A 27,978-nucleotide genomic window follows, 5' to 3' on the forward strand; every position below is an offset into this window, starting at 1 on the left:
TCTTTATTATTATCATTTTACGACATTTGTGGCGACGGCAACCATTGTCCTCTCAGGAGTCAGAAGCAAGTCGATTGATGTGAACTGTGGCCACAGAAGGTCACGGGCCCGCACAGTTAAATACACAAGTGCGTACGCCGCTGTCCCTTGCCACTCACCCCAAACCAGCACTCCGCGATATTGCAAGGTGAGCACTCAAGTACTCGTGCCGCGACTATCCGCCCGTGACTGAGGGTCCTCGATAGAATCCATGATGACATCGGGAACGCGGAAGAGGCCAGAAGCCACTGACGAGAACGTATCTCCGCACGCCGTACCAGCGGCCCCTCAACGTAAAGTTGCGTTGAGGAATAAGCGTGCATCGCTAGAGCGCATCTTCGACGTGCCCTTGGAAATAGAGCAAGAGGTACGCCTATTATAACGACGTGGTGCCACTGCCGATGGCTGACGTCGAGACAGATTTTCGGGTACATCGATCCAGGAACCCTCTTGAATCTGGCGAGACTCTCGAAGTCATTTCGCGCACGGCTCATGAAGAGAACTATGGTCTGGCTTTGGAAACGATGTCGCCAGAATGTAGAAGGTCTTCCCGAATGTCCATCACATCTCAGCGAACCAGCATACGCCGACCTTGTCTTCAGCAAGCACTGCCACGTACGTTCGTATGCCGGTCATACGCCACTGACTCACATTGTTTCTTTCGCCAGGGGTGTAACAAGAGTGGCGTGTCCAAGATCATCTGGGAGGCCAGTGCTCGCTACTGTGATAATTGCTTAGGCCCCAAGTATGTATGGTGCTGCTTAACTGCTTCGAGCTGTTTGTTCACGCCAGTGGCTTGCAATAGCTTGGTAGGCGTCGGCCTATTCTTCGATGACCCGGCCAACGAAATGTACTCCGACTTCGAGGAGCTACTCCTCAAGGTATGCTGCGCCTCCAAACAAATTAGTTCACGACTCAGCACACAAACTACATAGGTCAAGATAAACGCGCGTTGTAGCTTCCACATGCCCGAGTTGCTGAAGCTGCATTCGGCCTGGGTAGCCTTGGGAGATGGCGGGTCCTGGTCAGAGTTCGCTGCAAGTCAACGTGAGGCTCTCGAGATGAAGCGTGCGGTAGGTCCATCGCCCTATGTCGTTTGGTGTTGTCTGAGATCATGTTCATAAAAAAGCACGTCAAAGCATGCGACGAGTGGAAGAGATCGACCGATAGCGCTCGAGCGGAACAGTTACGGAACATCCGTGACCAGCGCTTCTCATTGTGCGTTACATTCGTCTTGGCAGCGCCTATTCCTCACGTTAACAAGTGTTTATAGTATCAGGGATAGGCTGCTCGAGTTGGACTATAGTGAGTCAATCCTGACGGAAGCAGAGGGCGAACTTCGTTCTCTCAGGCAAGTACGCACATCAACGCCTCTCGATGACATGGGTTAAGTACTACGTTATTCGAGAATCATAACTTTACTCACTGCGGGGCCGATTATTGCAGGATGGTCCCGAATACGTACGCAAATCCTGTCCTTCATGGGCGGCCAGATTCGTCAGCAGGGTATCATGACACGTATCGAGGGGTTTGCTGATCTTTTGGGCGAGGTCAGAGCGGAGAACATGCGAGACTTGAACATTCGCTGGTGGCCGGGGACCGTCGACATCCTCCTAATGCAAGGGACGTCTTACCGCGACAGGCTGTCCGGCCAGGGGCCTTGGCCAGTGGTTGGCGACGCCCGCCAGCAGCTGAAGACCGAGATAAGGCAAGACGTACGGCGTTGGTTTGACGAGAAGAAAGCGGAATTGGAAGCCATGGTGAGAAACATGAACGACGATCCTTGTCTATTCCCTACTATGACGCAAGCTGTCGACCTCGCTATCTGCACCCTCGTCTGCCAGACTTGTAGTTTCGCGATTCGTTTCCCCGAGGTCCTGGTCCACGAGTGCTTGAGGGGATACCGACAAAGGGCACGGGACGAAGTTCTTCGATTCGAGATTCAACGGCGGGAAGACCTCTTTGAGCAGACTGTCTTGAAGACTTTCGCCTATTGCCCATGGTCACTTGTCAACTACTCGAAACGAGATGTGTCGCCTGGACCGGCGGTAGTGCTTGTGTCTCCCCCTGGCATCGACGAAAGGCTCGAGTGGTTTGTGCTCTGTAGCAAGGACCCATATCGGACGACCTGGTGCGACCTGGACAAGCGCAATCTCCTATTCTGTCGACGAGACTCCGAGACATCTGTGAAAGTAGCGGGCTGGCGATTTGTAGTGAGTGACCCGTCTCGTCCTGTAGGACTTCTGACTGACGCGTGGTCGCAGATCACGGATAATCGGTCGGAGATGCGGGACTGGAAGCCTGACGATCCATTATACATCTCGGATGTCAAAAAGTATCTCAAGGAGGAAGAGCCTGAACTCCGCACTTGCAGAGACCAGAAGATCTGGCTGTGCGCGCGCTGCGCTGACCAGTGGATGACCAGCTTTGATTATGCGGGCGTCAAGAGGCATGTTCGTGAAATGTAAGCACGAGCGTGCGCATTACTTCACCTCCAGCGTACTAATAAGTTTCCCCTTTTTGAGACATGGCACGGACGCGAGCTTGCGGAACGGCGACGTCTACTGCGATCCAAATCGGTGGAGGAGGTGGTCGCAGCCTCTCTCCGTACCAATACCGCAAGCGCATGCAGACGCTCATGATCAGTAGCATGAGTCCCGCCACCTTCACCCCGCCCGAACGCAGAGACTACACATCATCGGATAGGCCTGATTATGCGGACGTGATGTTTCTGAAGCTGTACATATGTGTATCGTAGCCGTATATGCTGTATGTTCCTATGTGTATATCTAATTTGCGCATGACTTAGCTGTCTCCCTCCGCCCTGAATCATCTAACTACATTGCCGCAATGACCTCGTGCCCTTGTCATCGTGCCCTTGTCTGTGCTGTGCCGTGATGCGCGTTTCACCGGGAATTTCTCAACCAGAACAAGGGCGTTCACTAATCATTGTGATCGAAACCATCATTACTGCGAAGATGTCGATTATACCGTAGGTCATAAAGAGCAGTACTCAAGTGGCAGAGACGACTTCTGGCGAGCTTTCTTTCTTTCTCCACCCACCTGCGACGCCCCGGCCATCATGAGATCACGGCCAGTCCCGGTGCCGTAGGCTGCAGTCTCCGGACCCTGTCAGTAGCATGAGCATGCGGCGTTTGAGAGGGTTCATGCATCAATTTATATTGTCTAGTACCTCGCGAAGAGCGTGCGGAATTTATCATCATGGTCGGGTTTCCCGGCCAGTCCGTGGCGGTGGTTGGTCTCGTATCCATTCGATGGATACGAGACGAGGCCGCAGTGAGGCGGACCCCCATTCGCTACTTACGACGCGGCGATCACGTGTAGCGCGTTGAACGCGTTTTGATCGGTCGCGCTCCCATCGCTGCCGCAGCGCCAGAAGCACTAGTGGGATGCAACCAATTACAAAAATGCGGATGTGTTGGAGACAACCGAGGCTGATAGTCACTGAGTCACCAGTGAGTATCGGTGTCCGTGTCCGCGTCTGATTTATTTGACTGAAACTCCACAGACCTGGCCCACCAGGTACCGGATGTGATGGGCCCTGGCCGGTGAGTCATTGGTCTCGCATCAACCAGGTACACAGTGTAGGTTCTATGATTAGTACGGCCATCGAAGACGGGAAGGAATTGGGGTTCTGGGACTCACTACTATCAACAGCAACAGCATGGACGCCAAAAAACACTGGCCTTCAATCGCATGTACGACGAGACATCGATGAGACGCGGAAGAGTTGTCGAGAGGGCAAGATGCTACCGTTGTCTCATGAAGGGGTTGTACGCCGCATCATGGCTTCGTTTACCGAGCAAAGTATGGCAGTGCGCGACGGATCAACACTGGCAGCAGACTGCCAGCTCGTAGCGTACTTACACTCACCCACGAATATGGAGTCGACGGAGACCAAGTACTGGGATGATGGGGACCTCTTCTTCAGCTGAGGGAAATACCACCCCGCGAGCACGGGAGACGGTATGCGACGCTGTGGACGGTAAGCTGACCAGAAATCGCGTGTGTTAAGCTATAGCATTAGGGTGAAACATACCATCTAAACCAGACCAGATGTCTTTCTGGGGGAGTGAATCACTGATTTACCGTCTCACAAACGTCTCGCGTAGCCGCATCAACTCCCATTGGGATTGTCCTAAGCGCTCTCGTAGAACTGCTGAGAAAGTCAAGCGAGTTCCAGTCAGACGACCACCTGCGGTAGCAAATGTGCTTCTTCTCACATTGCTCCTGTGATGGCATGCTGCGCCGCCGCCCCGATGTCTTCGTAGCAGCTGGATCGTGGCTCGCCGTTTCTCTGGTTCCACTCTAGCTTTCTGATTGGCATCGCGTATATATTCCCTGTAGGTTGCCGTAGCCCGTTGTAGTCATGATATGCAGTGGCGGAGAACGTAATCGCTTACGTTTATCGTTGTCCTTGCAGACGAGCTCGCGATGCCATGGCTGGCAGGTATGTATGTGCGGTGAAGCTGGAGGGAGGTCGTAGCGTCACTGGTCACTGGCTCGAGGCGTACGGACGGCGCGGGAAGGCGGAAGGACTGGAAAGGCAATTTCCGGCAGCGGTGCTTCGCCGAGATGCGCCCCCGGCGTGGACCATAAATGGCAAGCGTGGTGGATTAGCCGAGCGCGATCGACCCGGGCTGCAGGGGAGACGTGATAGGTCGCTATGCAATTCCTCAGGCTGGGTTTGCCTTGTATACACGCCGGGATAAAGCTTCGCTGCGGGCGCGCTCTGTCCCCCTTCCTGCTCCCGAAGGCCTGCGAGCCCCCCTCTTCATGCTGGTGCCCTTCCGTACCGCCACCTTCAATCGCATATCGCCTATGACAAACACATGGCCGCCTTATCCGCCACCCGACGAAACCGAATTGGAGAAGGCAGTGCGCCTGGAGGAGGAGAAGGTCGCGAAGCGCATCAGGTATGACTCTTCACACATCCTATCGCGGGTGACTGCTGAACTCGATCGTGTGTCCTTCGATGGCAGCGACGAGATAGAGCGTCAGATTGAGCTCGACCGGCTAGAGCTCAAGAAGAAGCGGTCGGAGACAAAGATCCTCCTCCTAGGTACGCCGCGTCGTCCTGCCTCTTCATTTCCGTCCTTTTCAACTCTGTCCTTTCATTTCTCCAGGTCAGGCCGAGTCCGGCAAGTCCACTCTCCTCAAAAACTTCCAGATCCACTTCGCCCCCAAAGCTTTCTATTCTGAAGTGGACGCCTGGCGCGCAGTCATCCAGCTCAATCTCGTCCGTTCGGTCAATGTCATCCTTGCGTACCTGTCCAGGGCGAGCGACGCAGCCGCAGCCGCCTCGCCACGTTTTAGCAGGCCGAAGGACGACCTCCGGTGGCTGAAGATGCGCCTTGCGCCTTTGCGTCAAGTCGAAGTCATTTTGAACCGCCTGTTGGGCGTCAATGCGGATGGTCTTGATAACCTCTCTGAGACGGAAATGGACTGGGACAGCGGCAAACTGTCTGAGGTGGCCGTGGGTTCGGATTTTGGATGGAGAACGCTGATGCGCACGGAGAAGCCCAGGCCGACCAGCAAGTTTTGGGATGACCTGGATGATGCTCGGAAGATATTGGAGGCTTGCCGAGACGACATTGTGGCGATGTCCCAGGACCAAATGGTGCAGAACGTGCTGGATGAGGAGGGTATCCAGATCTTGGACGAGCCCGGCTTGTAAGTGCTATCTGTAGATGGAGTGCCAAGACATCTCGACTGACGGTGTGCTCAGCTTTCTCGACCAGGCCTCTCGCATCTGTACTATGGATTACGAGCCTACTGCAGGTCGGTCTTCACAGGATTGCAACACTAGTATGTTGACTCTCGTGTTTAGAGGACATTCTCCGCGCACGTCTGCGTACAGCAGGTGTAGAGGAGCATAGGTTAATTATGGAGTCGCGTACGTACTCCATCTGTGGCGGATTCTTCTCTCTGAACGTCAGTCTTAGCGCCAACGGAGAAAGGACGCGAGTGGGTATTTTATGATGTCGGAGGTGCGCGTGGGCAGAGAGGTATGTACGGCGTCCCATACTTAGGTACTCCGCGTTGACTCACGCAATTGCAGCTGCATGGGCGGCTTACTTCGAGGATGGTGAGTGTTCTTCACGTGCGAGGTCTAGCGGTCATCTGAATCCTGCGGCAGTCAACGCTGTTATGTTCCTCTGCTCTATATCGGGCTTCGACCAAGTCTTGGGAGAAGACAGAACCACCAACCGACTAGTTAGTTCCCAATCCTGATCTACGGGATCAACGTGCTGACCTCGCACATGTAGGTCGACTCGCTCAAGCTCTGGAAGACGATCTGCTCGAGCAAGCTCCTCGAGGGCGCAACATTCATTCTCTTCATGAACAAGTCGGATATCCTGCAGAAGAAGCTTGACGCTGGTTCGTACTATACCACGAGACGTGAACACGAGTTGAACGACGGGATCGTAGGCATTCGCTTCGCAGATCACATCGAGCAATACAAGGACCAGCCGAACGACTTTGAACACGTCTCTGCTTGTAAGCTGTTGGATGATTTTGGTAGGCCGTACTGGCTCACGTCGGCATACACAGACATTAAGAAGATACTCCTTGCCATCCACAAGGAGTGTTCACCCAAAAAGCGCTCGATCCGCGCTCATACGACTTGCGCAACCGTACGTTACGCCTTCTTCCCGCCTTCTCTTGTCTGACATAGTGCTCTACGCTGGCTAGGATACCAAAATGATGTCTCATATCCTGGGAAGCGGTAGGCTATATACGCCCCTAGCAGTGATATGCTCTGACAAACCTTCAATTGCAGTGCGAGACATCATCCTGATGAACGCCCTCGAGCAAACGCATCTCATTGCCTGATCTTAGCCATCTGGACGTTGCCATTTAATTATATATTGTATAGTCGTAGTTGTGCTCGGTATAGTTAATCATGTCACAGTGTTTATATGTTCATAATAATACAGCTGCGTATGGATCATGGAACTTGCGTTGCAGATGCTCCTAAGTACGCGTGTTACTTACTGGTCGCTCGACGCTGTGCAAGGTCGCTGCCGCGGGTGTGGCTGCTACGCGCTCAAATCATGTGACCGTGTCGCTGCGTCTTGCGAGCCACAGCGGAGCCACCCTCAAGCTGACGGCGTTTCCATGTCGTTTCCATTTACACCTTGCCCTCTTACATCCATCACTCATTGTCACTCACTGCAGGCCGCTCCCGCTCTACAAATTCCGAAAGTACATCGCGTTTGATCTCATTCTGAGATGCCTCCCAAGAAAGTGGCAAGGGTCGCGGTCGAACGCACACCGGGCCCCGAGCCTGAAGCCACTGAAGCATCAGGCATGACAACGCACCTTCCAGCGACCAGGAAGCAGCTGCGAGGAAAGCGTGGACGCCTGAGGGATATGCCAAACATGCCGATGGACATCCTACTAGAGGTGCGTGTTGCCTGTGCAGTGGCCGTGCGTGCAAGGCGGCAGTCACGCCATAGTGGATGGGTGTCAGGTAATACCGATACCCTCCAAGGGATTGACGCCGCAATTGCGGCCTGGCTCAGAGGGACGCTTTGTATGCGCGGCCAAGGTGCATAGCTTGTGCATAAGGTGACTAACAGTCGACTTTCATGCAGATATTCTCGCACCTGCTGCCTCTAGACCTGCTGAATCTGGCGCGCACTTCGAAACCATTCCGGGCGCTCCTCATGGCTCGCAGCTCCGCTGGTCTCTGGAAGGCGTCCCGCCGGCTCGTCGAGGGACTCCCGGAGTGCCCTGCACATCTCAGCGAGCCTGCGTATGCGAACCTCGTCTTCTGTTCTCATTGTCATGTACGTCATCGCTCATTGCTTTGAGCCTCACGCTTTGCTAATTTCATGTCATCAGAGCTGCCTAAAGCCCATCACTCAGAGCATGTTATGGGTATTTGGAGTTCGATATTGTAGCTCCTGCAAGAAGTCTCTGTAAGTCTCGTGGTATGATTCAAACTACGTTTGCGCTCGCTCACTGTGACTGTGACTATGGCAGCACGGTATCACTTTACGACGACAATGCACGAGCGGAGTTCATTTCCGATCACTTCGGCGCTGTATATCCCCTACTCAACAAGGTACATGGTCTTGATGCAAGTTCATGTACATCTCTCATCCTGCCTCAGACAGATTTACCCGGCAAGAAGCATACCTTCTATCATGTCCCGCAAGTAGACGAGGTCAAGAAGGCGTGGGACGAGCTAGGCGCCGACCAGGACAAATGGTCACAATATGAACAGGAGCAACGGCAGAGAGTGAAAGAGATAGAAAAGGTTTGTAACTTTGCTGCCGATTCCGCTCAATCGCCAATGGTTCTGCTCTAGCATGCGCAAGAGTGCACTCTGTGGGCCGCAAACAGGGCTAGCGCCAGAGCTGATGAGTTGGATCAGGTTAGGCAGCGGCGTTTGCAATTGTGGGTTGCTTCATTTGTCCCTCCTCATCTTCCTGACTTACGCATAATTTATGTTCTCTAGCATTGTGTCGAAGTTGCGCGACATGGGTTGGGAGAAGAGTTGGACAAGCTCCCTAATGATATGCACCCTCTCGCCGACCACACACATGTTCGCCCGGCAAAGGAGATCACCGAGCGTGGTACGCCGTGGTTGTTTTGTCACAGATCATCCTCTTCGTCTGACCGGTGCTTTAGCCTGGGAAAGGATCCGCGACGATCTTTCGAGCTATATGCAGTACATCCAAGACATTCGGCTGGCACGAGAACGGTCGGCAGTAACCGGAAAACGCCTTGAGTTGCTATCCAATCTCATGAACACTCTGCGCAACCGTGACCTCTTCGGGCGAGGTTCGCACATGGAGTTGCATCCGAAATTTCCCGACTATGCTCTGATGCCCGAGTTTCGCGAGCTCGTCGAGGTTCCGTCTGACAGACAGATAGAGACCGAGGAGCTGATGGAGTTATGCCATCTGTTGCCAACCTTGCGCGCGCGATGGTTGTTGCAGCGAATGCGGCTCCTCGGCAAGATGCTCGCGACGGCCTTAGGACTTGCGCTGCCGGAGGGAATAGATGCGGAAGGTGCCGGTGAAGATTCGACCAACATCCCGTATGATATGTTCGATCTCGCCGTGGCGGTGTTCGAATGCAGACATTGCTGTGAACGCATGACCGTGGTCAATACGATCTCCCATCGGTGTGCTCGCAGCAGAATCATAAGCTGGTTCCTTCAACCCAACGATGATCAGCCGGACGCGGACGACTGCTACCTGCACCAGGTGCGGACCGTCTCGCCAGCGGTGGGCCCTTGGAACATCGACTGCTTCCACGTCCCAGACCTTGTACCGATCAAGAGAACGATACGTATGTGTGGGAGAATCCGGAGACTGTGACGGCGGAGGAGATGCTTGACTTGGACGTACGGCTGGTTGTCAAAGATATACTTGTCGAGGGAAGGAGGAAAGTGATGACGTGGGCCGCTGCGGTAAGTGATGTATATGTTTGTGCGAGTGCAACGTCTGCTGACGCCGCGTACAGGTGTACGCTGGCCAAGTCGATGACACAGTTCGCGAGAGCGATTGGCAGTTTGAAATCCTCTCCGAGGAGGATAAATCTCAAGTTGCCGAGCTCGAATTGAAGGCAGAAGCGATAGAGGCTATCATGCCAGCTGTCTTGGAGTCTGACGCGGACTACTGGTGCTGCGCCTTATGCGATGAGATGGTGGGCACTTGCACGTATCCAGCGATTTTGGACCATATGGTGTTCGAGTAAGCACGCCCTATATCCTACATGGTGGTTGTACTGATGTTTCTCTTGATGGTAGGCATGATAAATGGGAAGAGGATCTAGACGAGTGCGCGTTCTTGCATCCGGACGTGAGATTCTTAGCCTTCAATAAATCGGTCTTGCTATCGTGTGCTTGAGGACCAGGTTGCAGGTTGCTGCTCCGATCTCAGGCCTATTATCGCCCTTATCCACGACTATGATTTGCCATGCAGCCCGAATCCGTCTTTCGTGATACTAGAGTCGCCGTGCTTGTTATACTACGCGCATAGTAATGCAGTTGTAGAGCACCATGACCGTTGATTCAGACCCAATAATCATCACGGTTGCAATCCCTTTTTATTGACTCGCTAAGGATGGTCAACTGGTAGCACGTCTGCAGTGGTACTTTGTTGTGCTGCGGGGGGATCGAGTTGTCTGCAGTCAATACTCTTGGCTGATAGACTCATCCTCATCTGTACCAGTGTATCATATATGATAGGCATTTCTTCAAGCTCGACTACTAACTTAGTAGTAGTAGCACGATCGGCACTTATATACCCGGTTGTGGCTGAGGGTCAGCATCATGTGACCGCGTTGTCGCGTTCAAGCCGGAGCCGCCTGGCACTGGACAGCGTTTCCATCTCACTTCCACACCTCGTTCTCTTACTCCCAACGCTCGTCTCTCTTGAGTAGGGTTTCAAAGACTTGCGAAGACTTGCGAAGACATTTTTTTGACATCTATCCGCTATGACCCCCATGATGTTTTATCGGGGAGCAAGGGTTATGCCTGAAAGCGCGTCCCGACCAGGGGCTCAGGCTGAAGCACCCCCAAATGCTGTGGCGTCTCGTGCTCTGGTGACTAAGAAGCAAATCCGTGGAAGGCGTGGACGCCTAAGGGACATGCCGACTATGCCTATGGATGTTTTGCTAGAGGTGCGCCGTACTTACGCAGTGACCATCCACACACAACTCCAGCGGGCGACTTCTGAGTCCGGCATAACCCACGGCATCATGAAAGATTGGTTTCGTCTCTACCAGTCGTCGCCGCTGGGGTCAGACACATCACTTGCTATGTGTGCATGGCGCTGTTCACGTCCGAGCCGCCTGGGTGCTGACTTTGACCCAGATATTCTCGCACCTGCTGCCTGCAGATCTACTGAACCTGGCGCGCACCTCGAAACCGTTTCGAACGTTGCTCATGACTCGCAGTTCTGCTACTCTCTGGAAGATCTCTCGGCGGCTCGTTGATGGTCTGCCCGATTGCCCAGTACATCTCAGTGAGCCTGCATATGCCAATCTTATCTTCTCTCCTTACTGTCACGTACGTCCGTGTCCAGTGATAATCACCTTATAGTGGACTGACTGTACTGGAGTAGAACTGCATGAAGCCAAACACCCAGAGCATTACATGGGAGTTTTTGATCCGGTATTGTAGCTCGTGTAAGAAGTCGATGTGGGTATTGTCTGATGATGATGTACATCGTTATGTTGCTTGTTTGCTGATTATCAAGGCAGGATGGTGAAGTTTCTGGATCGCAATCCGCACGCGAGGTTTGTACGCGAAGAATCTCGTACATTGCTCCCCTTACTCAACAAGGTACTCAGCCTCGACGACGCAATCATTCCTCTCGCTGTCTCTCACCCTCCTCCAGACAGAGATAAGAGGCAAAGTCTTCTATCATGTCCGACAGATAGAACAAGTCAAGCAGAAGTGGGATGAATCGCACGCAAATGAGGATAAGTGGTCTCAGTATGTGCGGGAGCAACGGCAAAGAGTGCAAGCCATACAAGATGTCGGTATCCCCACTGGTATCTCACTCGCTGGCTGATCAGTCTACTCCAGCTTGCTCAAGCGTGCACCTTGTGGGCCACCAAACGAGCCAATATCAGAGCGCAGGAGCTGGACCAAATTAGACAGAGACGTTTGGAATTGTGGGTTGTCATGGATGCATACTGCTTGTGCCCACGGTTGACGTGCGCTCTACATTATGTAGCATTGTATCGAAGTTGCGCGACATGGGCTGGGGAGAAGAGCTCGACATGCTTCCTAGCGACATGCTTCCTCTCGCCGACCATGCACATGTCCGGCTGTCGAAGGATATCACCGAGCGTGGTACGCCACGATCTATTTGTTCAGAGATATCATTCTTGACTGACCGCTCTCCGAGGCTGGGAAAAGATTCGCGATGAAGTCGCAAGCGTCATGCAGCATAACAAGGACCTCCGAATGGCACGGGAACGATCTGCAGTACTTCGTGAGCGCCTGCAAACCCTCGCGTCCGTCATTTCCGCTACACGGGACGTGTTCGGGCGAAGCCCAGCCACGGAGTCTTGCCCGAAATTTCCTGACTACGCACTCATGCCTCAGTTTCGGGCGCTCGTCGAGGCCCCAAATGAAGAGCGCATTGATGAGGAAGCATTCAAGGATTTGCGCACGGCGCTGCCCACGCTGGACGCGCGATGGAAGGCAGAGCAGGTATCGTTGCTACAGAACATGCTGGCGAAGGCATTGGGTCGCATACCGGAAGGGGGCAGTGCCGAGGTTGAGGGCCAAGGGGACCCGTTGGACCATCCATACGCGGATTTGTTCCACCTGGCCATGGCCGTGTTTGAGTGTCAGCGATGCTTTACCGCATGCCCGGGATCAGCACTTTATCCCACCGTTGTGCACGCGATCCGGGCCTATACTGGTTCATGGACGATCCCTTTGATGAAGACGGTCAACCTGTGGATATGTTCTCGCGCGAGGTGCGGCGTATCGCGCGTGGAGTGGCTAGATGGGACATTAGCTGCTTCAGCGTGCCCGACCTTGAACCGCTAAAGAAGGTGATAAGGACCTGCGGGAAGGATCCGGAGACAGTGGGGGCGGAGGAGATGAATGCCTTGAATGTGCGCCTCGCTGTCAAGGACAAACTTCTAGAGGGGCAAAGGAAGGTCATGACATGGGATGCCTTGGTCAGTCGTGTATCAGTCACTAAATGACGCACCGTTTACTGATGCGGTGTACTTGAGATGCACGCTGGTCACCTTGACCGGACCGTTAGCGAAAGCGGGTGGCAGCTCGAAGTCTTATCTGAAGATGACAAATGCCACGCTGTTGCGCTCGAACCTCACGAAGAGGAGATACTATCTGGGATTCTAACATCTCATGAGAAGTTCTGGCGTTGTGCGTTGTGCGACGAGATGCCCACCGGTGGCATATACCCCATACTTCTGGAACATGTTGAGGAGAGGTGGGTCCAATCTAGATTACATGTTCCGTTCTTAGTGATCTGAAATGCCGTCGTACCACAGGCATGAAAGTCTGGCGAGAACAGGGCCAACTTTCTATACATGCATCCAGACGTTTCGTTCTCGAAGCTCAAGAAGTCCATCTTGCTGCCGGCCGTTTGAGCCCAGCCACATGTTGCCTTTCGCTCGAAACCCAGCCTTCCTGGGCCCCGTTCTGGGTTACCTACGTGCGTTCAATAGTGTCGGGACAAAGATTGAATAGTTAATACACAATGCTCCGTATATTGACCCTTAGTACATACGCCGAAATCCAGTCATAATGGTTCTTTTAAAACGTTCGCTCGCCATATATATCCAGCTGCGAACTGCGAAAGACCACGGATGACGGTACCAATATGCTAGGGTCGCGATCAAATGACGGACGTCACGTATCAGAAGCACGACCTGGCCGCTGCGTCCCCCTCGCCAGACATTCTCAGGCAAAGTCTTCGAAGAGCACAGCGGTCTCGCGCCTCGCGCACATCACGAAGTGCGGGCGATGAATGCGAGCTACGCCGTACGGCGCATACAGTTTCAGCATCTAGCGAGGGACGCTCAAATGCGCGAGCAGCGGAGTAAGCAACGGGTGATCGCACAGGCGGTTGACAAGTACACTGACATCCAGCCATCTGCTGGCAGAGCTAGATCTGAGGTGCCGGAAATCAGGACGGACAAAGAAATCACAAGTTGATGCAACACCATGTACTCATGCAGACAATCGCAGCGTATTGCATCATATCTCGCTCTCACCAGTAAAGGGTGCGCGTAGAACTCCAGGCGGCCGCTCAAGAATCCTTCGTTCGTCCAGAACTCCTTGACGGCCGCGTTCCGCACACGACACGCCTCCACGCCCTGCACGACGCGCGCCTCGCCCTGACGGCGCGCGCCCTGGACAAGCTCGGACGTGCGCGCGATGCGGAGCTGCTCGTATTCGGAGAAGATGGTGCCGAGAAGCTCTGTGGAAGGCGGCGCTGCGGCGGGGTTGTGCTTCGTGAGCAGACGCACGAGATGGTAGATGTCCTCGAAGGCCTGGTTTGCGCCTTGTCCGAGGTGCTGTGAGTCGGAACCCCACGTGAGACCAAGATCGACGGGTTTGAGTCCACGAGTCGATGTACCTACCGGGCTAGTTGGGTGCGCAGCGTCTCCCAAGAGGGCAACGCGGCCGCTGTGCCACGATGTGAGCGCTGGTCTGTCGTACAGACCATACTGAATGCATATATGCGCACCGATCAGCCGAGTTTCTTGAATAAGATTCATGCTACGAACCTTTATGACGGTGTGGGACGATGTCACGAGCTCCCCAGCACCGAAGGGCCATTGAGACCAGGGGCCTTCCGTGAACCGATTCCTCGTCTCCTCGTCAATCGAGCGCCAAGACTCCTTGGCTTCTGGCTCACGACGTGTGATGCTGAAATCTGTATGGTGAGACTCTGTATATAGGAAGATGACATGTGCCTACGCCCAGGACGTCTCCTTGTCGTTGACGGGATATGCTACCAAGTGTGCTCCATCTGCGTAGACATTGATTATGCCAGAATGGGTCTTGAGGACCTCAGGAGTAGGTGATATCCCGCCCGTCTGTACGCCAGGCAAACATGACATTCAGTGTCGGACATCTCTTGCATATACTCATGTTCATTACACACCTGAGTGAGGCCGGTGAAGGTGGCGGATTCGCTCCCGAAGAGGCAGATACGCGTATCGCTGTGGAGTCCATCGCACCCAATGACGAAACTCGCACTGTCCACAGCGCCATTCGCGAAGGTGACCTCCACGCTTTCGGCCTCTTGTTTGAGCGACACGAGCTGGTGACCAAAGACGATCTTCACGCCATGGCTCTCTGCGACCTCGACGATAGTGCGATTGAATACAGGACGACGGACGCCGATTGCCGGGAAGCCCGCTGTTCGGCCATTTGCGATATGTCGACATCTGCAAGTACAGTAGTCTCGTCTGGAAGAACAGATACGTGTTGCAGTTTCTGGATCGGCTGTCCGATGAGCTTCTCCATGAAGCCTGGAATAGTGCAACACACGCAGGCCGTTGGGTTGCAGGCTGGTAGTATGTGTGAGGGATCTGGTATAAGAGAGGTAGCGTGAATGCGTACACGAGACTAAGACCAGCATCGGTCAGTGCATCGACTCGTTCGTATACAGTCGGGTCGTATCCCTTGAGTTTGAGGAATGTGGCCAGTATCGGGCCTGCAATGCCAGCGCCTGCGATGATAACCTTTGTCTTGGTGGAAGACATGAGGGGTGAATGTGAGGTGACACTGTGATGACCAGATGCTGCCACCGACCGCCTTATATGCTGTGCGGTGCTAATCAGCTGCTACCATGTACACGCCCGGCGCAACCACTGGTACGGTCCATATCGGTGACAGCTAGCTAGCAGGCAAGGCCTGCCGAACTCCACACAGCTCCTTTTCGCAGTCTGCCAACAGTACACGTCCATCGCTGTGGCGCCGACCCGAAACGAGTTCGCGGACAGATGGAGGAATCTGGCGCTGTCGTACGTAGATGCCAATGAGGTACTAGTGGCCAAGGTCTATGAGAGTGATCCCGTCCACTCCTAGGCGCACATTCGCACCTGCATGCCCACTGCGCCCGCATCCCCTTGTTGGATCATACGGTCAGGGGCTCGCAAGCTCCGCCGCGATAGTACCTGCCCGATAATAAGAGGGACGGGGATATATGTATATACCATTTTTTGTGTGTTTGCTTCACGTGATTGCGACCACTGTCGCTATTATTAGCACTGTGTTTATTTAGCGTTCGCTGCCATCCCCCATCAGTCGTCGCGGCGCAGTACGCAGTGCGACTCATAGTCGCATGCTAACCTCAATCTCATATTAGTAGAATCTCTGTCGCAGTCGCAGTCGCAAGATGCATCAAGATCAAATTCCTGTGCCAGCGAGGTCGACCCCAAGTAAGTGCACACCGTTTGCATTCAATGTTTGCCTTGATCCCTCGTTCGGGAGAATTGATGGATTCCCATTGGCACATATTCTTGAGAAAGCTCATATCGTTTGGAGCCTCCTAGACGACGTCGATGATACTGCGCTAAGCAATGCTCACGAACCCCGAGGTCTACGCGTACGTCAAGCTTGAGATATGGGAGTGAACTAGACCTGTACGGGGTAGGGCTTGTCGAAAGCAAGGATACCCAGTGTATTATGAAACACAACCGGCGAGCACGTACCCGAGATGCCGCAAGCAGCGGCTATGTATCATTGCCTCCCTTCATCATATCTCGCTCTCCCCCGTAATGAAAGGGTGCCTGAAGAGCTGCAGCCAGTTCTGCAAGAAGTCCTCATCCGCATACACTGCCTTCAGCGACTCATCCCGCGCCTTGCACGCCGCCTCGCCCTGAACGACGCGCACCTCGCCCTGTTTACGCGCGCCCTTGACGAGCTCAGACGTGCGCGCGATCCGGAGCTGCTCGTACTCTGAGAAGATCGTGCTGAGAAGCTCCGCCGAAGGCGCCGCGGCGGACGGGTTGTGCTTCGTGAGAGACGTATGAGGTGGTAGATGTCCTCGAAGGCTTGACTGGCGCCCTGACCGAGATGCTATATCGCAGTCAAGTTAGCTCGAGTTCTGCCCAGGCTCCACCGGAATGCAAGGACAGAACGTACCGGACTCGTGGGATGCGCAGCATCTCCGAGAAGTACGACACGACCTTTGTGCCACGACCGGAGTTCTGGCCGGTCGTAGAGCCCATACTGTGGGGTTCGACGTCAGTTTGGGCGTCATCGTGGACTGAAGTACTGCTAGACAAACCTTAACAATCCGATCGGCTGTGCGAACGAGTTCCCCGGCGCCGAAAGGCCACTGAGACCACGGGCCCTCCTTGAAATGGTTCTGCTGCTCGTCATCAATGGAGCGCCACGACTCCCTAGCCTCGGCTTCTCGCCGTGTAATCCTGCAACTCGCGTCAGCTACCCTTACACAACGAATGCGGACCCGCAGATATCTCACGCCCAGGACGTCTGCTTGTCGTTCATCGGGAACGCGATCAAGTGCGCACCGTCAGCGTATACGTTGAGCATGGTGCGGTGCCCCTTGTGGCTCTCTGGCGTCGGGGAGATACCACCAGTCTGTGGGTGTGCGAATGAGGACGAGTCCAAAAGGTTCAACTGCCGCACTAACTTGTGTGAGGCCTGTGTAGCTGGCGGATTCGTGGCCAAATAAGCATACACGCGTGTTGCTATGCAGCCCGTCGCAGCCGACCACGAAGCTCGCCTTATCGACGACGCCGTTTTCGAACGTGACCTCGACGCTGTCGTCGTCCTGCTTGAGCGACACGAGCTGATGTCCAACACGATCCGTATGCCGTGGCTCTCTGCGACCTCTACGATCGTGCGGTTAAGAGCGGCCGTCGGATGCCCATCATGGAGTATCCTGTCGCTCGGGGAGGTGTGACGGGTAGTCCACGTCGACCAGGACTCTTTCTTCGTGCCGAGACGGAGCATGTTTGAACCTCTCCAGAGGTTGCCCGACTAGCTTGCCATGAAGCCGGGGATGAGGCAAGCACGCGCAATCCATTTGGTTGCATGCTGAATTGATAGACAAACCATTGTCATCGTTCAGACGACGAATAAATCACACCAGTTACATACCAAAGAGCAAGGCCCACATCGGCAAGAGCGTCCACCCTCTCATAAACGACTGGGTCGTATCCTTTGAGCTTGAGGAAGACTGCAAGCACAGGGCCTGCGATACCTGCACCGGCGATGATGACTTTAGTCTTGGTCTCCATTCGAAGGAAGATATTGACTCCAGGGATGATCGATGATCGATGATCGGTGAGTACTTACAGCAAGTAGCTGAGATAGTGGGACGTTATATATTCTTCAAGTTGGGAGTACATCAGTCATCCCGCATCATGCTCCGGTAGCGCACGACGGAGCATCACCGGAGGCGATGAGTGAACCCGCACTCGGGACGGTCTATGCAATTCAGAAGAATGAGTTGCCCTTAGACTCGCCCGCTTTCTTCCCATCCGAGCGGTGGATACCCAATCCCGGGCACCAAATAAGGACAACCTGAACTGGAGGCATGATGTTTCCGAGTTGCCCCAGTTCGCGGCGGCACCAACCGCTTCCTCTTCCTCCGCCGTCGGCATAGGGACTGGGTCCCATATGGAGGGAGCGCTACATCGTACTTGACTCCGACTCCGAGACCGTGTCGGACCGTCGCTCGCGATTGAATAGCCTGAGTGGCAGTGCGTATGACACTCTGTCTTGTCGTCTCGAAGTGCGCAGTACTGCAATTTTGACCTCGTTGTTGGCAGTTGAGCACGTTATGGTCTCAGGCCAAGCAGCAGAAGTCGATATCTAGTGAAGACGAATAGGCCGGTACTTCAACCTTGAAGCTTTGAAGCTTGAATACTTGAATGACCAATTCGAGCCTGCTTATATCGAACCGTTTCAAGAATGAATCACGTGTCGGTAGGACGTCTATGAGCGCCGCAAATTAGCGTAGTCTGTCGAATTCATCTCGTTCTCGTTCACATAACCCTGCGTACTAGTAGCTACTCACCACGACTCGCGAACATGGTTCATGTGTATGGAGATCTATATATTACATATATAGTGTGCGTAGACATTTTCGAAAACCCCGTCTTGTTACATGACTCCTGATCATCATGATGCCCCGGGTATCCTACTAGTATGTTATCACGAGCCAATGCCATTGGACGAGGGCGCCAGATCCGGAAGTTGTTGCTGCAGCACTTGAATGACTATCACACACAGGTGTCGTGCAGTTGTCTTGTTTGAATACCTGACGAGAGGGAACCACAAGCCAGTCCGGCCAGTACAGACCGGTGCCTAATTTACACAGTGATGACGAAAATCGAGGCCGTTGCAACCGAGGCTGCTACATCCCCATAATATAACAACATTTAGGGGCCTTTGCCATTGGCATCAGGTTCTTCAGCCTATCTTCTGGTCTTCAGTGTTGTCGTCTATTGCCGCGGCAGCAGCCGCAGCACCCCGCGACCGCCCCAGCCACTGCACCAGCAGCGTATCCTAAAGCTGGCAGCGCGCCTCCCATACCAACGCTCTGGCATATTGCGAAGAGGGAGCCCGCCGCCACGTTGCCGATTGAAGCTTGAATTGCCGCAGCCAAAGTACCTAGTACGAGAATTACAGCCCTGGTAAGTACACAAGCGCAAATGCATCTGACCGTGACAGGTAACGGACGACTGACCTGCGACAGGCCCAGCCGCACTGAATCCGACTAGCCCTAGCGCTGCTGGAGCGACAACCGGTGCGAGTAGCACACCGATGGCTGCGCCGGCGACCGTTAGGCCTATCGTCATATTTCTGTGCCACAAATCGACATGCAGTCCTTGAATGACTACAACTGGAGGCACCCACAGTTGGCACCGCGGGCATTTCTCCGCATCTGCAGCTATGCACCTATTACGGTGGTATGCATGCCCACACGAAAAATACGCTACTTGGGCCTGAGCTTGGGCTGCATCTGTTGGTAGGGGTAAGTTGCAAGAAGTGCATGTGCCAGGAGCCTCGGTCATCGTGAGTTGATGTTGCGGTTCTTGCAGACGCGGTTGTCTGAGTATCTGCGATGCGATACCGGTTCGTATATATACTGCATAGGACCACACTTTCAAAGTTCGTGGCCTCGTGTACTTCCTTGCCTCAAGGTTGCCAACCTTCAAGCCGTGTTCTAGATTCCGGTCAAGGGAAGTCATCCGACAGCCTGCGCATTCATCTCCGTCAGCCCAGCCTTACCAGTCGTTCTCCATACGCTTACCAGAACACCCAGCAGAAACGTCTAGCAACCCTGCCTGGCGCGAGCCTGTCATCATAGGATGTGAAGTAGATGAAACAGGGGAAGAACGTTGGTGAGAAGACGCACCACGCCCACAGGGTCCCCGTCTCGCATGTATGCAACAGGGCGTGGCGCTATGCGCGCTGAGAATAACTCCGTATCTCAGTGTTCATTCGGGACGTCAAGCTTTCAAGGCCGAAGCTGGAAAGCCTTGTAGGTCCGCGATCTTGGACGTAACGACAGACAAGCAAGCGGTTGATCGCGAGAGCCGGGACATGGCCCATGTCTCCCAATCAACAGCTGCTCACGGCTGACCGACTTTCTTAAGCAGCAGGAGGCTGCGCAGCTGTACTCCGTACCAGCTAGCAGATGGGTTGGCTCGCACGGGAAGGCTACTTGCTTCTTATCGACTGCCCAGTGCCGACATTCCGGACGACACTCCAATCTCTTGACGAGAAACGAGCATGGTCATCCGATATTCCGGCAGTACAATCAAACGTCGCCCCCTCCTCCGTCTCACACCAACCAGCCAGCACCCGGCCCGACGTAGCCAAGAACGGACAACGCCTCCACCTCACCCTCCACCTCTGAGCCGCTCCTTAGATGACACCGAGCCATGCTCCCACCGCCCCTGCAGCTGCAGCGATGGTACCAGCTCCCGCGTAGCCGACAGCGGGAAGGGCACCGCCCATAGCAACGGCTTGTGCGCCCGCAAACCAACCGCCCGCAATTACGTTTCCTAAGGTCGCTTGTAGACCTGCCGCGAACCCGCCTGCGATTCAGACGATGTCAGTCAGCACGCGTCCATCCGGCATAACAAACAGGCGCGAGAAGAACGATCACTCACCTGCGACGGGGCCGGCTGCACCAAAGCCAGCGAGCCCTAGGGCGGGTACGGCGACGAAAGGAGCGAGCGCCATGCCCGCTGCCCCGAATACGACGACTTTTCCGACTTCGAATAGCCAGGACATATTCAACTGGTGGACTGGGCGTGTTCTGGATAACAAAACTTGACGGGACTGATGATCGCCGGGAGACGACCTGGAGAGAGACGGTTGACGAGGACCACTGGGAGCAGCGACGGAGGACGTCGAGCTTGATAAATCATAACACGTACATAGGCGAGGTGGCCGGATCAAATAGGGCAGTGCCTACCGCCCGCCGTGAGTGTTCAACGTAAGTAACGTTGAAGCCGGCAGGCGGCGCGTGTGCTGAACCTTATGCCATCAAAGTTAACCTTATATATGGTCCTGGACAGCATGCCCGCCACATTACATACCTCCGAGACCTCTAAGAATCTCTGCGAGCAGCTTCGAAGTGTTTGTACAAACGCTTGAGATAAGTGTGCGTCGCTCAGAGCTTGCTCCGTATGCGAATCGGGGGTGTACTACGAATAGTACCATCTAACTCGGCCCTCTTCTGAGCATTCGGCTGGCACGTCGAGGAAGCCGCCCCGATAGGGCTAGGGTCGTGCACAGTTTTCTCCGTTTTGACCACTTTCCTGTGCAGGAACTTCATCCTCACTCTAAGTGTTCGTTCGATGTTCTCCTTGATGAACCGTGGCACCGTGACAGTCCGACCAGCAGCGTTGCTCTTCAGTGCCGATTTCAAGAGTGACGCAACGGCATCTATCAACACAACGATGTCAACTTTGCGGCGCCAGCTCCAAAAGCCTCACATACCTGGCGCTCCGCTCATCATAGCGATCTCAGACCCTACAGCTTGTAGCACTATGGATAAGAGAGTGGGACCTAGAGCTGCACCTAGAAGGGCACCGCCCGCAGCCATCGCGATTTTGACGGTAGCCTCAATGTAGCTAGTATTGATCACGGTGACCACTGTCAGACAATCCACACTGCTGAATACATCTGGACTCACGAGCAGATTGGGCACTTCGCACTGCAGTCTACCGATGTGAGCCAAGGGAGCTTAGCTACGCATCCTGTGTGGAACATGTGGCCACACAAGAATGTCGTGCTCGCGTCGAGTTCCTCCGAGCTAAACAACGGACCCCTGCACAGGCTACACTCCTTTTCCGACATGACGACGCTGCTGGCGGTTAGAGTGCGCGACCGAGCCCAGCGACGTGGCACTGGACGATGCAGGTACTAAGATAAGAAGGGACGAAATTAACTAAGAGATAAGTACAATTATATGTCGCGTACCGTTTGATCGCTCGGGGATGTGCGACGTCGACATATCCTGGGAAGCCCGATGTCCGCACCAGAACCGAAAGACGTCTTCTGCTCGACGCCGCTGAAGCGAACCACAACACCTGCCAAATAAAGCAAGCACTTCGCCATCCCAGGTTGGGAGAAGCCACGCGACGTCATCGACGCGTCGCCGTCACGAGAGTTGCCGGTGCCAGCACATGACGTCGGTGACGCGTCCGCTCGCTGAACGCGCCGTGGAGTGCGTCCGAAGACGTGTAAACAGGACGCGTGCTGGCAGTACAGTATATATACACAGACGTGCGCACGACTCTTCACAAACTTCCTCGACGCGACCACCGACACCAAACGCGAGCCATGCTGTCAGCAACTCGTCTCGCATCCAGCCGTTCCAAGGTCGTTCCGCATGCACTAGCGCGTCCAGACCTTGCGGCGCGACGTGTAGCAGGGCGGCGAACCATCCAAAGGTTCCAGTCCACAGCGAGCGGTCAGTCTACATCCGCAGCCGGCTCGCACATCGCGGCGGGTGTTGCCGGTGGGGCGGTCGTCGTGCTTGGAGGCGAGTTCCACGAAGCGCATGACATGAACTACGACCAGTTTGCGCTGACATTTCACGCATATAGGCTACACATGGTACCATTTCTCCGGGGCCAAGACCGCCGTGAATGCAGCGAAGCAGGCGCAAGCCTACTTTGAAGACACCAAGCGCACCATCGCAGAGAAAGCCCCCAAGAACCCGAACGAGGCCATCGAGTTCCTCCGCAAGACCGTCAAATCCTACGTGGGCCTCGTCCCCGGCGCGTCCGCCTACGTCGACTCCACATTCGACACGCTGGACGAACTCCGCACGACGCACGGCGAGGTGGTCGAGCGAGTCGTGCAGCAGGCTTACGACGAGATGAAGCAGATCGTGAAGGACGATAACAGCGGCGTGAACGCGCAAACGGGAATGAAGGTCGTGGAGGTGATCCGACGGAGCACGAGCCAGCTTGAGGAGATTGGCAAGAAGGCGGGCCAAGACGCGATCCAGAAGCTTGGCGAGCGCCATCCTGAACTCAAGGAGAAGATTGGTGGGAGTTATGAAGAACTGAGGAAGGCGGCCGAGAAGAACGGGCCCCAGGCGAAGAAAGTTTATGACGAGACGACAAGACAGGTACGCACGTTCATACCTAGAGCGAGTCCCTAGCATGAAACGCGTATATATCCAGATTCTCAAGATTTTCTCCTCTGGAGTCAGTCCTGACAAACTGAATGAAGCAAAAGACCTCGTTCAGTCCAAAGTGTCGGAGATAAGCAACGTCGCGGGCGGTGCCTCCCAAGACGCCTGGAACAAGGCTCTGAAGGAGGCGACACCGTACCTCGATAAGTTGCCCGACATCCGTAAGCTGGTCGAGGAGAACGTTTCTGCGTTCGTGGCGGCCGGCGTCTCGCAGGGCGGCGCCGCGCAAGAAGTGCTTGCGCGCATAAAGGAGGCAGCAGAGGGCGACGCAGCAAAGAACAAAGAGAAGATGCAGGAGCTCAAGGACTTCGTGCAGGCGAAGGCGAACGAAGCGAAGCAGAGCGGAGGGAAAGGGACTGAGGGCGGCTTGCAGTCTCTGCAGGAATGGATACGGAGCATGCCGGGTGGGGAGGAGGCGCTGAAGAAGGTGCCAGACTTGGATGTCAACGCTCTGACACAGATCGCGCAGAGCAAGGGCGATGACGCAAAGAAGCTGATGGGCGAAACATACGAGGACATTTTGAAGGTCCTCCAAGACAAGGCGGACAAGGCGAAGAAGATCGCGGGGGAGGGAAAGGAGGAGGCAAAGCAGAAGAAGTCGTGAGCTGATGGCTCAGATGCGGAACGCCGGTGAGCCATGTGCGATGCATGGAGGATGGAGGATTACCAGGATGTGGATTTTGGAACATAGCGGCACAGGGACAATTGGAGGACTCGTGGATAGGAGGAATGAGGCCTGCGTGGTAGTACCGCCGTGCTCGAGGAACTTGAGACTTGTACGCTCGACCCTGGCTCGACCACAATGTCTGAGGCGTTTGACAAAAGTTGAGATCTTGAGGTGTGTGGGTTTGATTGAGACATGCGGCCACGCACAACCATAATTTGTTTTTCGTTGCCGACCTCGGCCGTTACGGTCGAAACTTCCGAACGACCTAAAGCGGATGGAGCTCGCATGCATGCCGTATGTCGCACATGACAATAACCTGAGTGATCCGAAGCGCGAGACATTCGGAATTAAAATAATCAATCGTATGCAACCGTGACTAGGCGTGAGTGCTCACCGGCGAATATGGAAGTTTCAGCGTCACTCATCATGCTAAGAATGCATGTGAATTGCAGTATCCCGGTGAGCGTGAATGCATTTAACAACATCCGCGACCCAAGCCTGATCCAAGCAAAAGATAGACGCATTTGAACCATCAGACGACGGGAACGTTCGACCAGATGCGTCGAGGGTCCACGCGCGCCCGAGGCGGTCCACCAGTGCAATCTAGTACAATGCCGTACCGCCACCAGCCCTGAGTAAAGCGCGCGATGCCAGTGTACCTGTGCCGCGTAGGTCAGTACGTCCGAGAGGTGGTGGTCCGTGGGCAACCGCCCGGAGCATCATCTCGGGCGCGTGGTCCGAGGTCCCCGACGTCGCATCGCATGCCCGACATATGACGGGATCTGCGATACCTGACGGGTTCGGTATGGATGCTGTGATCTGATGCCGAACACCGTCGTCGGTCGATGCATGATCGGAAAGGTAATCTGCAGTGTTGTGGGGTAGAGCGGGCGCAGTACGCGATGCGGCATGGCCTCTGTGTCGAGTCGGTGTCTCGCCTTGAGGAGAGATTGCTGCTTGAGCGGGCTGGATGTAAGTGGCTGTAGTGTCGTGAAGGGAGGCAATGCCGACCTTGTGCCGACCAGCTTGAGTGGACGAGGCCCGCAGCCCGCTGATTGTGCCGGTCCACCGTCCCAGGGCCTGACGGAGGTTCTAGATATCGGGGAACGTCGGTGTCTCACTTGCGGGAGATCATTGCATTCGACGGGGCAGCATGATCATCGACATTCGCACCACAGACGGTCCGAGCCGCATCGGAGTCTTCGGAAACTCGGTGACCAGCACCGAGAAAGTCCTCCTCGCTGATCCCTGCGGAGAGCTTCCTAAATGGTGAGCAATAAAGATTTGGAAAGCGTAGTCGTTTGTGAGACTTGGATTCGTGAGTGCAGAGAAAGGAGGAGGTTGAACGCCTTCCTTCTTGGGAGATAAATATTCGATCACAAATCACGTGGTTGGTATGATCGTGTCAAACGCACCACCGTTCTCAGGCTGTCACTTCAAGTTCCAACGAGGGAGTGTCGTGTAGATCAGGCTCATCAACTCTGAGAACGTCTCCTGGCCGCATAATTCAATAAGGTCATTGTGAGTATCTACATTGGGTTTCACCCGTAGGCTTTCAGCGCTTGTTGATTTACAACAATTGTCAGGAGTCAGGGCTGGACACAACGGTCGAGGACTCGGAGGAGGGGGCGAAGTCACCTCATAATATCCCATACACACTCACCGTCAATCTCTCGGAACGGACGAGAATGTTAGCTAGATGTCTGTGTTATTGCGATTCTCCTACTTACTGTTATATTTAGAGGAATATCACATCGTACCACCGTGGCAAGCAGGGGCGTGCCAGTGATTGACGACAATTGGAGACGAGACACTCAGTGACATCACGGAACAGTCATTTTCCTACAACCTTCGAGAAACATAAGTTATTCGACCGCAGTGTAGCGCATCCACTGGCAGCATGTGCGTCTAATGAACCACGGAGAACAGGACCCCTACTTTGCTCACTCGGGGCCCAAAATATGAAACAAAAGTAATGTCTTTCCATTACTCTTGAAACCGGTATCACGTCCCTTCGCAATCATCACAGATCCAACTGTGTCCTCCTTCGCTACTCGGTCATTGCTGCATTTCCGGTAAGCTTCAGGTCCACTCCGAGATTTCTCTGGTCGTAAACAGTTCATGGCCGGTCAGTATTCGGTCAACCTGACGCCAGACAAAGTGTCTTCTGTCGGTCGACATAGCCGCACCGACTGTCCGCCTTCTTTTGGCGCGCGCACCGCATAATCAAACTCTGGAGCCTTAAGCCACCTCCCCACCCGCTTGTGGGAGCTGGCCTAGTGGCGGCGATATCACCCGTACGCACCGCTACTTTTTCTGGCTTAGAGTGCCTCGGCCATGGCTGCCGTGCATAGGCAGATGGTGTACCGTCTGTTGCGATCTGTCTTGCGGTAGCCAGTGCTAATGGCAACGGAAGCCATCCATCCACTCACCCACACGTACGTGCGGGCAAAGTCGTGCGCTTTGTGTCCACTGACCGGGGAACAATGATCGTTCTCTGTTTCGCGGCAAGGAACAGGTACTTACCACACAGAACACAGCGCCCTTCTGCTGCGACGCATGCCACACTGTTCAAAGTCAAGATGAGCAGGAGGCTTTGTTTATCTCCATTAGTCTATATAGTATACAACATCGCTGCTCCAACGATAGACTCTGGGGAGACAAGTAGCCGTCTTTCAATAAACTGTTGTGTTGCGTGAGAGAGAACTTTATACAGAAAGCTTTGAGCAGAGCGCTGCTAATGGGTGCAAGGGCCAACCAGTTCAGCTTTGGGATGAGTATCTAAAATGACAGCCTTGAGTTTAACAGTGCAGTGTCGAGACACTATGTGACGTACCTAATGCGGCACGTTGAGTTCAGTTAATACCCGCTCGGCAGCGATCTCTGTAGCCTCTGCTTTGGTCCGCGCCACCCCTCTGCCATACTCTACCCCCTTGACTAGAAACGATTCTCAGTTGCAGCAGCAGTCTTCGGAAGAACCAGCACTTACGGAAAGCTACAACAGTCCATGTGGCATTGCTGGAGGGGCCTTCAGAACTTTCCTGACGTGTTAATGGGCCTACGGCTGGGTTGGCCTGTAGGTAGTTGTTCAGCCTTAGGCGGTATTCTAGGTCGAGCATGTCAGTAGGACTGAATTCGATGAGGAAGCAAGACGGACTCACCAGACATGGCAAAACTAAGGGATTTCTTTGCTTTTTTGAAGACGGGGACTAGAGACGACTTGCTTGCAGGACCGTACAACTACGGCTCTTAAAAGACAGAGAGAAGCCGCCTGTTTGCCTCATCACCGAGCTCCTCGCATCTATGGCCTTGGTGCAGCGCCTCGAATGACATCCTACCCCATCGCCTCAAGTTCGAGGAGACACACAATAAAATTCAAAAGCTCTCCCGATCTTAGAATGGAGACCGGAGACGTTGTACGGAAAGGTCACCAGGAATGGATGTCTAATCAGATGAGGCCATCAGGTCCTGACGCCGTCAGGACCATTACACTGCCCACAATGGTCTGGCGCACCTTACGGGGATGCTACGGGCAGCACACTTCTTCCTGCGCGTTGAAGTGCGCCGAAGCCTTCCAGCTAAGCGGTGACGACAGCCCTCCACCGCCGCCGCAGGGCTGCCGTCCGTGGGCAGTTGAGGGCCAGTGGCGGTCAGCGCGACTCGCAAGCTGGTGAGTCAGAGTGAATCAGTGCGTGCTAGCTTGCCGCGAGTGTGCGGCCATCATACCACAGAGGACTGCGTCACAGTGCCAAAATTTCATCCATACGTCCCATGCGTAGTCTCTTCTGGACTCGTCTCAAACAGATAGCGGCTTGGGCGCCCAACACCGGACCATGGTCTGCGCCTGTAGCTGCGAGGACAGACGTGAATGGAGGTGACTCTACCACCGAAACGAGAAAACAGACAGGGAATCCACCTCTTCAAGAATCGGACCCGAGCTTCGTTTTCTATCTTCCTGCGACGTTTGTGTGTCCCCATGTCTTCTCTACGGCGCCGTAGGGACGTGAAGTCACTGTGGTCGCATCAGCCGCGCAAGGAAACTCACACGACTAGCACACACACATGTGTACACAGACGCGACAT

The 27,978-nt window shown here is 54.4% G+C and overlaps 10 protein-coding genes across 10 annotated transcripts; 4 read left to right on the top strand and 6 right to left on the bottom strand.

The window, feature by feature from the left end:
- Window positions 1–253: 253 nt before the first annotated feature.
- B0H18DRAFT_957257 (uncharacterized protein) lies at window positions 254–2,507 on the top strand (the record flags this gene model as incomplete). The annotated part of the gene is made up of 9 exons (XM_048042558.1): window positions 254–406; window positions 460–654; window positions 708–784; window positions 845–920; window positions 975–1,112; window positions 1,169–1,257; window positions 1,313–1,344; window positions 1,486–2,252; window positions 2,304–2,507. The coding sequence occupies 9 exons, from the start codon at window positions 254–256 to the stop codon at window positions 2,505–2,507; spliced, it is 1,731 nt and encodes a 576-aa protein (XP_047889953.1).
- A 2,170-nt stretch (window positions 2,508–4,677) lies between these two features.
- B0H18DRAFT_1025871 (G-alpha-domain-containing protein) lies at window positions 4,678–6,978 on the top strand. The gene is made up of 13 exons (XM_048029776.1): window positions 4,678–4,976; window positions 5,043–5,122; window positions 5,187–5,733; window positions 5,789–5,841; window positions 5,891–5,956; window positions 6,006–6,068; window positions 6,122–6,148; window positions 6,200–6,276; window positions 6,330–6,441; window positions 6,493–6,561; window positions 6,616–6,698; window positions 6,757–6,790; window positions 6,845–6,978. The coding sequence occupies exons 1-13, from the start codon at window positions 4,837–4,839 to the stop codon at window positions 6,895–6,897; spliced, it is 1,404 nt and encodes a 467-aa protein (XP_047889954.1). The 5' UTR covers window positions 4,678–4,836; the 3' UTR covers window positions 6,898–6,978.
- Window positions 6,979–7,296: 318 nt separating this feature from the next.
- On the top strand, window positions 7,297–12,592 carry B0H18DRAFT_1122178 (uncharacterized protein; the record flags this gene model as incomplete). The annotated part of the gene is made up of 19 exons (XM_048034466.1): window positions 7,297–7,470; window positions 7,538–7,600; window positions 7,662–7,856; window positions 7,912–7,988; window positions 8,053–8,134; window positions 8,183–8,329; window positions 8,452–8,469; window positions 8,531–8,648; window positions 8,704–9,305; window positions 9,362–9,490; window positions 9,544–9,773; window positions 9,830–9,881; window positions 10,898–11,092; window positions 11,148–11,228; window positions 11,287–11,326; window positions 11,377–11,564; window positions 11,615–11,703; window positions 11,766–11,884; window positions 11,940–12,592. 19 exons carry the CDS (start codon window positions 7,297–7,299, stop codon window positions 12,590–12,592), a joined length of 3,252 nt encoding a protein of 1,083 aa, XP_047889955.1.
- An 884-nt stretch (window positions 12,593–13,476) lies between these two features.
- B0H18DRAFT_1096002 (uncharacterized protein) lies at window positions 13,477–15,717 on the bottom strand (the record flags this gene model as incomplete). The annotated part of the gene is made up of 8 exons (XM_048032435.1): window positions 15,631–15,717; window positions 15,149–15,574; window positions 14,688–15,096; window positions 14,501–14,619; window positions 14,308–14,449; window positions 14,161–14,247; window positions 13,792–14,094; window positions 13,477–13,582 (listed from the first exon to the last, which is right to left on the bottom strand). The coding sequence occupies exons 2-8, from the start codon at window positions 15,289–15,291 to the stop codon at window positions 13,478–13,480; spliced, it is 1,308 nt and encodes a 435-aa protein (XP_047889956.1). The 5' UTR covers window positions 15,292–15,574; window positions 15,631–15,717.
- A 307-nt stretch (window positions 15,718–16,024) lies between these two features.
- On the bottom strand, window positions 16,025–17,845 carry B0H18DRAFT_1025880 (uncharacterized protein). The gene is made up of 9 exons (XM_048029777.1): window positions 17,660–17,845; window positions 17,575–17,596; window positions 17,464–17,543; window positions 17,390–17,441; window positions 17,190–17,348; window positions 17,019–17,137; window positions 16,821–16,962; window positions 16,676–16,762; window positions 16,025–16,544 (listed from the first exon to the last, which is right to left on the bottom strand). The coding sequence occupies exons 1-9, from the start codon at window positions 17,797–17,799 to the stop codon at window positions 16,287–16,289; spliced, it is 1,059 nt and encodes a 352-aa protein (XP_047889957.1). The 5' UTR covers window positions 17,800–17,845; the 3' UTR covers window positions 16,025–16,286.
- A 926-nt stretch (window positions 17,846–18,771) lies between these two features.
- Window positions 18,772–20,156, bottom strand: B0H18DRAFT_617130 (uncharacterized protein). The gene is made up of 4 exons (XM_048038798.1): window positions 19,821–20,156; window positions 19,424–19,766; window positions 19,254–19,369; window positions 18,772–19,177 (listed from the first exon to the last, which is right to left on the bottom strand). Exons 1-4 carry the CDS (start codon window positions 19,873–19,875, stop codon window positions 18,996–18,998), a joined length of 696 nt encoding a protein of 231 aa, XP_047889958.1. The 5' UTR covers window positions 19,876–20,156; the 3' UTR covers window positions 18,772–18,995.
- A 281-nt stretch (window positions 20,157–20,437) lies between these two features.
- B0H18DRAFT_1122181 (uncharacterized protein) lies at window positions 20,438–20,809 on the bottom strand (the record flags this gene model as incomplete). Its single annotated transcript, XM_048034467.1, has 2 exons — window positions 20,438–20,610; window positions 20,686–20,809. 2 exons carry the CDS (start codon window positions 20,807–20,809, stop codon window positions 20,438–20,440), a joined length of 297 nt encoding a protein of 98 aa, XP_047889959.1.
- Window positions 20,810–21,191: 382 nt separating this feature from the next.
- On the bottom strand, window positions 21,192–21,626 carry B0H18DRAFT_1122182 (uncharacterized protein; the record flags this gene model as incomplete). Its single annotated transcript, XM_048034468.1, has 2 exons — window positions 21,192–21,466; window positions 21,521–21,626. 2 exons carry the CDS (start codon window positions 21,624–21,626, stop codon window positions 21,192–21,194), a joined length of 381 nt encoding a protein of 126 aa, XP_047889960.1.
- A 740-nt stretch (window positions 21,627–22,366) lies between these two features.
- Window positions 22,367–23,832, top strand: B0H18DRAFT_957264 (uncharacterized protein; the record flags this gene model as incomplete). The annotated part of the gene is made up of 3 exons (XM_048042559.1): window positions 22,367–22,496; window positions 22,633–23,162; window positions 23,218–23,832. The coding sequence occupies 3 exons, from the start codon at window positions 22,367–22,369 to the stop codon at window positions 23,830–23,832; spliced, it is 1,275 nt and encodes a 424-aa protein (XP_047889961.1).
- A 2,899-nt stretch (window positions 23,833–26,731) lies between these two features.
- Window positions 26,732–27,063, bottom strand: B0H18DRAFT_1122184 (uncharacterized protein; the record flags this gene model as incomplete). The annotated part of the gene is made up of 3 exons (XM_048034469.1): window positions 26,732–26,832; window positions 26,885–27,001; window positions 27,057–27,063. 3 exons carry the CDS (start codon window positions 27,061–27,063, stop codon window positions 26,732–26,734), a joined length of 225 nt encoding a protein of 74 aa, XP_047889962.1.
- Window positions 27,064–27,978: the final 915 nt, after the last annotated feature.

The sequence above is a fragment of the Fomitopsis serialis genome (genome assembly GCF_022376445.1).
Source record: "Fomitopsis serialis strain Sig1Antser10 chromosome Unknown B0H18scaffold_72, whole genome shotgun sequence".
NCBI lineage: Eukaryota > Fungi > Basidiomycota > Agaricomycetes > Polyporales > Fomitopsidaceae > Fomitopsis > Fomitopsis serialis.

Bases quoted from the DNA above. Each gene is read 5' to 3' on its own strand.
- B0H18DRAFT_1025871 (XM_048029776.1), top strand. From the start codon at position 4,837: ATGCTGGTGCCCTTCCGTACCGCCACCTTCAATCGCATATCGCCTATG. The intron at 6,277-6,329 runs GTTAGTTCCCAA...TCGCACATGTAG, and splicing joins ACAGAACCACCAACCGACTA to GTCGACTCGCTCAAGCTCTG. The intron at 6,562-6,615 runs GTAAGCTGTTGG...CGGCATACACAG, and splicing joins CTTTGAACACGTCTCTGCTT to ACATTAAGAAGATACTCCTT.
- B0H18DRAFT_1025880 (XM_048029777.1), bottom strand. From the start codon at position 17,799: ATGGAGACCAAGACTAAAGTCATCATCGCCGGTGCAGGTATCGCAGGC. The intron at 17,138-17,189 runs GTTAGTGCGGCA...GCACACCCACAG, and splicing joins GCTACACAGGCCTCACACAA to ACTGGTGGTATCTCCCCGAC. The intron at 16,545-16,675 runs GTACGTTCTGTC...TCTCTCACGAAG, and splicing joins CTGCGCATCCCACGAGTCCG to CACAACCCGTCCGCCGCGGC.
- B0H18DRAFT_617130 (XM_048038798.1), bottom strand. From the start codon at position 19,875: ATGATGACAGGCTCGCGCCAGGCAGGGTTGCTAGACGTTTCTGCTGGG. The intron at 19,370-19,423 runs GTGGGTGCCTCC...TTTGTGGCACAG, and splicing joins AAATGCCCGCGGTGCCAACT to AAATATGACGATAGGCCTAA. The intron at 19,178-19,253 runs GTCAGTCGTCCG...TTCTCGTACTAG, and splicing joins TGCGGCTGGGCCTGTCGCAG to GTACTTTGGCTGCGGCAATT.